Source organism: Notolabrus celidotus, chromosome 12 (assembly GCF_009762535.1).
Source record: "Notolabrus celidotus isolate fNotCel1 chromosome 12, fNotCel1.pri, whole genome shotgun sequence".
Taxonomy (NCBI): Eukaryota; Metazoa; Chordata; class Actinopteri; order Labriformes; family Labridae; genus Notolabrus; species Notolabrus celidotus.
Window position 1 is genome coordinate 13,951,746 of NC_048283.1, and position 9,963 is coordinate 13,961,708.

General features: G+C 41.3%; 1 protein-coding gene across 20 annotated transcripts in view; it reads left to right on the forward strand.

Annotated features, from left to right (window-relative positions):
- Nucleotides 1-9,724, forward strand: part of fam131bb (family with sequence similarity 131 member Bb) — a 37,812-nt gene extending 28,088 nt beyond the window's left edge. For 13 of the 20 annotated variants that reach the window (XM_034697293.1, XM_034697288.1, XM_034697287.1 and 10 more), the window contains 5 exons: nucleotides 882-1,106; nucleotides 1,236-1,376; nucleotides 2,739-3,052; nucleotides 5,018-5,284; nucleotides 6,738-9,724. In XM_034697293.1, the coding sequence (XP_034553184.1) occupies nucleotides 882-1,106; nucleotides 1,236-1,376; nucleotides 2,739-3,052; nucleotides 5,018-5,284; nucleotides 6,738-6,947 (1,157 nt within the window). In that variant the 3' untranslated portion in view covers nucleotides 6,948-9,724. Of the gene's footprint in view, nucleotides 1-881; nucleotides 1,107-1,235; nucleotides 1,377-2,738; nucleotides 3,053-5,017; nucleotides 5,301-5,715; nucleotides 5,775-6,737 lie in introns of all 20 variants that reach the window. The other 7 variants (XR_004633193.1, XR_004633196.1, XR_004633191.1 and 4 more) reach the window with 3 other exon arrangements.
- Nucleotides 9,725-9,963: the final 239 nt, after the last annotated feature.

Below are 9,963 nucleotides of genomic sequence, written 5' to 3' on the forward strand. Positions count from 1 at the left end.
CAGTTTGTTTCATCACGTATTGGTCACATTAAATAATATGCAGATATCAGCTGGCAGTAGCTTGGTAGCAGGAATTGACATTCAGTGTTAAAAATGTATGTTATGCAGTGTTTGCATGAATCAAAGTTCTCAGACAGACAGAGCGGAGGAAAAGAACAGTTTTCTGCTTACACAGCACAGCACAGCAAAGGTGTGAAAGCTATCATGTCAACAAGCTAACCTCTCATTACTCATGCCACACAGCCACCTCACCCCAATTAACCTGTTCCATCCCATGAAGCACTTTTGTCTGACAAAACACATCCATCCACTCCCCTCCTTCCTGCAGCCTGTGCAGGCAATGCTTTAGACTCATTAAATACATGAACGTCACAAACCTTGTCATTTAGCTTTTGTCATAATCCATGTTCATGAGGAGACTCATTAAACTAGCCGTAGGATTTGACTGATAATGTTTTTCTACACTGGTTTGTTTTTGCTGGATCTCCCAAAAGTTGATATTTTAAGATAATATTCAGTATTCTCTAAAAAAAATGTTTGTGTGCCCCAAAAATTCCCGACTGTTTCACTTTGATTTCTTTGTCTTTTTATCAGGTTACCAGTAGTGGTATTCCCTGAATTTCAGGGGGACACAACTTACCATCAAATTTGATCTTACCAGTTGGCAAACCAGTTTATCAGTCTTATCTTACTGGATATCCTCACACTTTTAGAATCCATCACACATCCATGACCAAACAGCAGTCAACATTTGATGACCTCTCTACCTTCTGTCTGTCTCTTTTCCTTTTTTTTTGTTTCTCCATCCTCCTTTTTCAAACCCTCTGATCACAACTGTGTCTGCACCTCTGCTCCATCTTCATCGTCTTTGCCACCATCAGGTGTGACTCGCACCATGAAGGAGCGGGTCACCAAGCCAACAGCCATGGCCCAGGGTCGCGTCGCTCACATGATTGAATGGCAGAACTGGGGCATGTCGACAGTGGGTCCAGGGGGCATCCCCCAGTCCCGCATCACCACCCAAGAGCGAGAAAAGGAGCGGCGGCTGGAGAATGACGCCTACAGTGACCTCAGTGACGGGGAGAAGGAGGCCCGTTTCACTGCAGGTCTGAAGCACACACACACCCACACACTCACACACTCACAACCTGTTTAATGTCATCAGCAGAATTATGTTCTCTCACCTCAGTATAACACACATTGATCCCTGCTGTTCCTTTGAACTCTGACCTCAGGTATTCTGCAACAGTTTGCAATCTCAGAGGCAACACTCCTAGCCTGGTCATCGATGGATGGAGAGAGTCCGCGGTCGGGCTCAAACCAGGGCAGCGTGGCTCATCTGAGCGAAGTCAACCAGGAGAGTATCACTAGTAGAGGTAAAGGTCTACAAAGGACCACATAAGACTGCAGCTGGCTAATCTAATGAAATGTCTTCCTCCTGTATGTACTACATGGACTGATTGCAGCAGAGAAAACAGTAAAAATTATTTTATTATGTAGCTGACTAGATGTTTAAAGTAGCACAGAGGGAAGCACATAATTGCAAAAACTTCTAAAATGATTATAAGTATAATGCTTGTGTAACTGGCTTCCTTATTTTCCACTGCTGGACCACAGTATATTTAGTCTCTATTACATGTAAACACGGCTGTTTCACAGTGCATTTTCAACATGATAAAGATTCATGTTGGCATGAACAGGCAGCATCATAACAGCTGTGTTGAATGTTTGTGTAGGTGTAGACAAGCAGCTTGCAGTATAGCATGTGTCATGCTGCTTAGTAATGAGAACATACTGTTCCATATCCTCTCTCCAGGCTGTAAGGTTTTCTCATCATTAATTTCACATTTTCTTACATGGAGGGAGGTCAACCATTGCACGGTGTCTGTAGAAATATGTGTGTCCTTTATCATGTTGTTACAAATGGAGATGTTTATAACATTTGTTCTGTAGTTATTATTAGTTAAACCTCCTGAAGGATATGCCACACATTTGAAGCATTTGCACCAGATGATATCATAATTTTCAGTAAGAGAAGTTTTAGTGCAGCAGTAAAATGTTTGGCGATGTTTACTCTTGGGCCCATTTTATACCCTTAGATAACTGCACAGAATTAGAGCTGCACTGAACAGTTTAAAATGACTAATACTTTGATGAATCAATTCAATTCAAACTGGTTTCAGTAAATCAAAAATGGGTGAAGTACATTATATCTGTTAGAACGGTCGTTAGCTGAAACAGGGGCTTGTATTGATTTATCTGCTTACATTTAGCCTCCAGTTAAATCTGCTTTTTATGATCAGCATACCAAAGACAAATTAAAAACTGAGTCAGTATTCTTTGTCTCGTTTTAAAGAAAATAAAAACACCTGAAACTTTGTTAGCCAAACATATTAAAGGACTCTACTCTTTAGACCCAGCAACCTAGCATTGGTGGAAGATCAATTGTTGGTCATGAGATGCTAAAATAAAATGTTCATGTTTTATAAGACTTCCAGTGATGTCTTTAGACTTTAGTTTGGAAAAATTCAAAATCTAGATATCAATTTACGTATATCTGGTTTGGGACTGATTTTACATGCCTCAGAGATGATTTTAACTAAGATGATCTAAACAAAACACAACAAATCTTGTTACATTACCTCAATCCAGACTCCATAAACCCTTCTCCTGTTACCATCAGCTCTACACTTCTGAAAAGCAATAATAGCAGCTGCTCTCTTCTCCATGTTTTCCAGATCAGATATTGCATCACTCCTCAGCAGAGGTGTGGCCTCACACGTACGTCTCCCAGGGCCACTACTGCCTGTCCTCCTCTGATGCATGGGAGCCGATCACCAATGACCCCTCCGTTGTGGCGTCTCCCGCTGCTGGCTCCTACGTTATGGGGACTGAGGGGTTTGATGGGCAGGCGGCGGCTCACTTTCTGTCGCAGCAGCAACAGCAGCAACAGTTCACCCTCCAGCAGCAGAGCCAACTCCAGCAGCTGCAGCAGATCCAACAGATCCAGCACTACCAGCAACAGCAGCTCTTGCAGTATCAGCAACAACAGGTGAGTCTGGTGGAGTCATTTGACTGGGTGAGATGAGATAAAGTTCCTGTAAGATAAGAGGTAGAACTACAATCTAGTGTGGCACTCCAATAATGACACCTGAACAGCCCCTGAAAATAAGTAGGTTTCATCTTTTCAGATGGTTTTTTGAGTAACTGTGAAACTTCTGTGACTCAACTTTTTATCTTACACAACATGATCCTACTCAAACTTTCTCTCAGTCATATACAGTATCTCACAAAAGTGAGTACACCCCTCGCATGTCTGCAAATTTTTAATTATATCTTTTCCTGGGACAACACTGAATAAATGACACTTTGATACAATGTAAAGTAGTCAGTGTACAGCTTCTTTAACAGTGTAAATTTACTGTCCCCTCAAAATAACTTGACACACAACCATTAATGTCTAAACCACCAGCAACAAAAGTGAATACACCCCTAAGTGAAAATGTCCAAATTGGGCCCAAAATGTAAATATTCTCTGTGGCCACCATTATTTTCTATCACTGCCTTAACCCTCATGGGCATGGAGTTCACCAGAGCTTCACAGGTTTCCACTGGAATCCTCTTCCACTCCTCCATGACGACATCACGGAGCGGGTGGATGTTAGAGACCTTGCGCTACTCCACCTTCTGTTTGAGGATGCCCCACAGATGCTCTATGGGGTTTAGGTCTGGAGACATGCTTGGCTACTCCATCACCTTTACCCTCAGCTTTTTAGCAAGGCAGGGGGCATCTTGGAGGTGTGTTTGGGGTCGTTATCATGTTGGAATACTGCCCTGCGGCCCAGTTTTTGAAGGGAGGGGATCATGCTCTGCTTCAGTATGTCACAGTACATGTTGGCATTCATGGTTCCCTTAATGAACTGCAGCTTCCCAGTGCAGGATTCATGCAGCCCCAGACCATGACACTCCCACCATGGTGGTGGGTGCTTGACTGTAGGCAAGACACACTTGTCTTTGTACTGCTCTTTGTACTGCTCACCTGGTTGCCGCCACCCACGCTTGACATCATCTAAGCCAAACAAGTTTATCTTGGTCTCATCAGACCACAAGACATGGTTCCAGTAATCCATGTCCTTAATCTGCTTGTCTTTAGAGAATTGTTTGCGGACTTTCTTGTGCATCATCTATAGAAGAAATGTGAGGGGTGTACTCACTTTTGTGAGATACTGTTTGTTAAAAACAGTCACTCAGCTAACAAGGAGTTAGGTGTTCACTCTAAAGAGTGTTCAAATGTAGAATTATTGAAAAAAGTCATCTTAAGTGAGTTAAGTTTTATTTTATTTTATTTTATTTATTTATCTAGGTTATTTCTTCTTCCCTTTTCCTCTTGTAGCTGTTTTATCTTGTGTATCACAATGTTTTAAGTATTTCATACTGCTGTAATGTAACTCCTACTTCATAACAACCTTACAGGAGGGGAAAGGTAGTTTGTTAATATTACAGAAAGTGCAAACAGGTTCTGTTATTTTAGGATGTACAGCAGGTCAGCTATAAATTGCTTTAATTTCTATTCAACAACTACAGCTTGGAGAACAAAGTGGACAGAGATTTACTTTGGTTTTAACAAACATTGCTTTCTAGAGAACATTCCTCTTCAGATAATAAACTTAACAAAGCAAAGAAACTCCTTATCTGAGGAGTTGTTTAACATGCTTAAACAAAGACAGCTGTGTTTCTTTAAACAGAAAGTTTGGGCCGAATAAAATAATAAATTCATATATTCATCAAAATGAAAAGATGCCTCTCTCCTCCTCCTCCAGCACAGATGAAAACATTATTGATCACTGCTGTAGTCAGAAAATGGGTTTTCTGTTGTCCTCCTAATCCTTTATTCTGGGCTGCCAACATGAGGCTTTGTGTACTTTGTCAAACTGCTTGACGCTGTGTCACCTCTGACATAAAACAAGCCCCTAAGCTCGCCTCTGTCTCCACACTTCCTCCTCTTTCTGCTTCCTAGTCGCTGGAGCACCGGCTGCACAGTGCCAACCACTCTTTGCAAGCGACGCCCAACAGCACCATCCACAGTCTGGTCCATCCCGCTCACCCTCCATTGGTGGATCTGTGGAACACAGGGCAGATGGAGGCCTATCAAACGGAGGCCGGAGGCTTCATGGGTGTGTCAGCGGTGGTGGAGCCGAGCCTCTGTGTTCCCTCTGGAGACGAGACGGTGGGAACAGAACACTCCCCGCTGCTGGAGCAACACGAGGAGGAGGAGGGGGTCAAGGTGAGGTGAAGGCAGGGTGAGATTACATAAAATTACATCTTCACTCTTTAATTTTTTATCTCTGAGCTGCTGAGCAAGCACTGTAAGGGACTGTACTGCTGCTTTAAGGCCTTTAACTATAACATTCTGCATCATTTGTTGTTATTACGTTTAATTTGATCCCTTACATTTTAAGGATTTATTTTCAATCACCTCGGAATGGATTGGTGTTTGTTCATGCTATTGTTGTAAATCGAGGGCTAAAAGGATTCGTTGTTTAGTTCAGTTGCCCGTCCAGAGCAACAATCAAAATTTCCTGGTAAATGTTGGAGTAATTGAGCAAGCAAAAGTGCAAAACATATACTGTTCCTAACTTCTCAAGAAAAAAATGGATTTTTTTCTGTTTTATATCTCTGTGAATCGAAAATCTTTGGACTGCTTGGTGGATGAAGACATTATGATTACTTCCATTACCTGAGGTGGATTTTTACACTTTTAAAAGGCTGAACAGGTAATAAAGGACTCATAGAAAACACAAGATTATTCCATGTTGTTGACAAATAATTTAAGGATCTGTAAAAACACCAAATTGAGGTGAATAATCAAACACATTTACCTGTTGTGGCATGACTTAACAAGACATTTTTGTTACAAACTGAAGATTTGAAAGAGTTTGGATTTATGACCTAGGGAGAGACTCATGAAAGGTGCATGTGTTGCATCATGGGGATTTTAGGAAACAGCTTTTTAAGCTTAAAACTGAAATACTAAAGACAGAGAAACTTGTAACTCAGTTGCAATTGGCCTATTGGTATAAGCATGTGTCCCGTATACAGAGGCTTTAGATCTTGTCCCACTGGTTGGACTCCTGGCCACGACCCTTCGCTGCATGTCTTCCCCCGATCTTCAGATTCTTTAGATGTCCTATCAAAAAGACAAAAATGCCCCAAAGAAAAAATAGATTAAGAAAAATCTGTAACTCTTATAACCTCTGTTTCTTCAATCAGTTTCCTGTGATCCATGTCAGTGTATGAAGGTGAAATGTTTAGTTGATCGAGTGCCCCTTTAATGCACGGAAGCACAAAATTCATACATTTTCTAAATGAGGTTCACGTATGCTGAGTTTGTTTTCTTAAAAAAATATCCTACGGCAGTGACACTTTTATGACAGATAACTAAATGTCATCTGGGATGGATTTTTCCTTTCAGGGATTTCTGTAAAGGTCTTTATCACTCGATCCATACTTTTGTTTGTAGCCTGAAAGATAGGAAATCAACTATAAACCCATTCATGTCAGACTGGAGTAATGAAACAATCTAAGATTATTTATTAAATGGCCAAATAAAGGTTTCATGACAAAATGATGTCAAGTTAAGTAATCTACTGACTTCAACTTATTGTTCAACTGTGTCTTTGAATGACCTTGAGATACTGATTGTTTGTATTTTGCTTTTTCACGTCTGTCCTGCTCAGGAGGAGGAGGTCACACTGTGCATGGAGCCCGAGTCGACCATGTTGACTCCGCCCACGCAACAAGGAGACGCCTCCGGTGGAAGTAGTCCAGGGCAACCGCCAGCAGAGCCAATTACAGAGCGGAAGGCCTCCGATGTCAGCTCTGGCCTTGTTCAAACATTAGAGGGGAAGGACGAGGAGGGACCCGCCGCTTCCATGGCAACCAACTGAGCTACTGGATGTCGAGGGACCTTTTACGAACTGACCAGGGAGTCAGCGAGGAAGGAGCGTAATAATACAATATATATCTATTTATCTGTTCCCTTTTCAGGTATCAAAAACACAACTTTTCAGTTGGAAATGAATTCTTCAAACTGGTGAAAGACTGATTTAAAGGTGGACTCACAAAGAGACAAGAGCTGATGCAACAAAGGACACCTATTTCTTTGTAAGCCTTACATCCAAAAGGTAACTGAGGAGAGGATTAAGGAAGGAGGGACTGAAGAGGAAGAGGTAGAGGAGCACCCACTGATGGAGACATTTCCATTAGTGAAGTGAAACCACAGTTAGAGGCAGAAGAGGGGAACGGAAACATGCATGCTTTTAATAAGGACAAGCAACTCGACCCTGTCATCGTCTTATAATAATGATAATAAAAATCTACCATAAGAAAACATTATAATAAGAATAATTTTGTAAGAAAGAAAAAAAAAGATTAAGACAAAAATCTATGTATAAGTGTACAATAAGATAAAAAGTTTTCCCTCTGGAGAACTTCTCTGTTTACAGCTGTTACTCAACATATTAGTGTTTAATCAAATTTATTTCCCTGTTGCATCAAACTCACACAGTATACTTCAAAATTACTAACCCAAAAAATTCCACACGTGATCAAAATAGGCTCAGAAAATGTCAGCATTTCAGTGAAATGCAGATTAACCCTCCAAAATAAATTGATGTTGTGGCACGTGAATGCCCGAGGCACAACCCAGGGACAGGCCTGTCCTGCTGACTGCACACACTGAACCCTGCACAGATAAGGATTGTACTGTAAGATAGTGTGCTTCCTACTCTGTCTCTCTGTATGCATGTTTCTTCAGAGTACTATGGAGTACCTGTACTATACAGCACTGTATAGACTTTGCACTGAACCATAGTATCCCAGGTGGGGCCACAGCAAGTCTGCGGCGAGAAATAAAGACGGAGCTGCATAAAGCGAATCTCCTTTGCACTGATGCAATCCTACAGATCAGAGGTTGCCTTCGGACGGTCAATGTTACCCAGTTCCCACTCTGAAAGCTTTCAGCACCACTGACAACCAAAACCGAGCCACTTAACAACACAAAACCCTCAGCTGCTTGTTTATTTCCACAGACGTCTTCGTGATAAATTGAGGATGATAACCACTATTTGAATGTACTGGAAGACAGATGGCAGAACATGAGCGTTTGTTTTTGATGTCTCTTCACACTCCACATGGGACAGAATCAAACAAGATAAGTCTTTCAAACTTGTGGGAGTGTGGGGGGGTCGGCTGCAAATGGATTCACTGCTTGCTCGCCTAGACCACCACCCCATGTACACACACACAGACAGACACACACACACATACATACACACACATACACACATAACATACACAAATATCTAAATTGTAACCAGCAATAGACAGGCAGAACACTGGCTTCCCAACAGCCCAGTGTCAGCTCTGTCACATAGATGTAAATAGTCTGAGTATATAAAAATCGCCTCTTACTTACAGTCACAACTGTTCTAGTGCAGTATGATTTCTTTATTTTTGTACACCTCTCAATCCCACTTTATTTTGGGATTGCTCTCAAGCTTTTTGGCCTATTTTTCTCTCTCTCATGTGAGCCACCACTTGAAGATAAATGAAACGGAGGAATGTTTGTGTTGTAAATAGAGCGATCATTAACCAAGCGAGTCCATCAGTGGGGACACAAAGAACTAACAGTTGTAGGTTTGAGTCCACGGGGGGGAAATTACAGCCTGCGTGCCGCTCAATCAGCCAATCAGGGAACAGAACAGAAGACTTGGACTGAACACTGGAGCCGAACAGATCGGTGTCTTCCTGCTCGTTGTGATTACTGTGAAGCAGCTGCCTAGAGTGTGATAGTGATTCTAATGATGTTTGAGGAAGCATGTTTTCATTTCTTTTTTTTCTTTTCGTTTTGCCTGAGGAGGAATGGGTATTTTCCAGTGAGGAGAGAAGGGAGCAGGAAAGAAACAGTTGAAAATCGTGGACTGGACTGTGCATGACTCACTGGCGAACGTTACTACAACACAAAAACCACTGTCTCCATCCTTTCTCTGTCGGGGAGCACCTTCTCCTCTCACTTTGATGATTGTGTGAGAAACTTTCAAGATAAAAAAAACAACACAACTAAATGGTTTATTGACTTGAATGACTTTTATTTAACGATTGCTTCTTTATGCAATGTTGGGGACAATGTTTATTTTTCTACTGACTTGTTGAAATCCCCTCCAGTATGAGTTGGAATAGGTGCCAAGGTCGTAAAGCAATCTTGTTTCTGTCCAGTTTTGAGCACTTTACAGTATGAGAACACCATGCTGAAAACTACAAGAGATTACAGATGAAAGTTTGGCAGCTCTTACCTATATGATTTTATTTCACTTTAGAAATCCCTGTTTCATGACTGACAAAGATGAGAGGGCTCAAAACTGCAAACAGATTGTCTTTACAAGATGGCACATATTCATTTATTTATTGAACAATTACTTGTTGGGGAGGAATAATGTGACAGCTTGTACAGAGACTATAATTTTATGTAGGTATAAACCCTTCTGGGAGCAGTATCTTTTTCTTCATACGTCACATTATATGTTTGAAGTCTGTATCTTTATGTTTGAAAGGCTTAAAACAAGAAACTGGACTTGATGAAAAGACACTGCTTCAACTTGGGTTCCTTTTCTTTTCTTTACCAGAAGTTCAATGAATGAATAAACTAATAACGAGAAGCCAAATATATTCCTGTGGATGTTAAGGTTTACTGGTCACACTGGTTAACAATTGAGTTCCTCTTTTTGTATAAGTCTACTGCCATCTTCCAAGAGTTATGGTAAATCGTCCGCAGGCATTATGCGGACAATTATGCTTCTGGTCCTCTGCCTTTCTCCCTCTCTCTTTCTCTCTTTCTCTTTCTCTTTCTATCACTTTGTATCTGTTCTGTATATTTGTGTCCGTCTGTTTGTCTGTCTGTCAGTG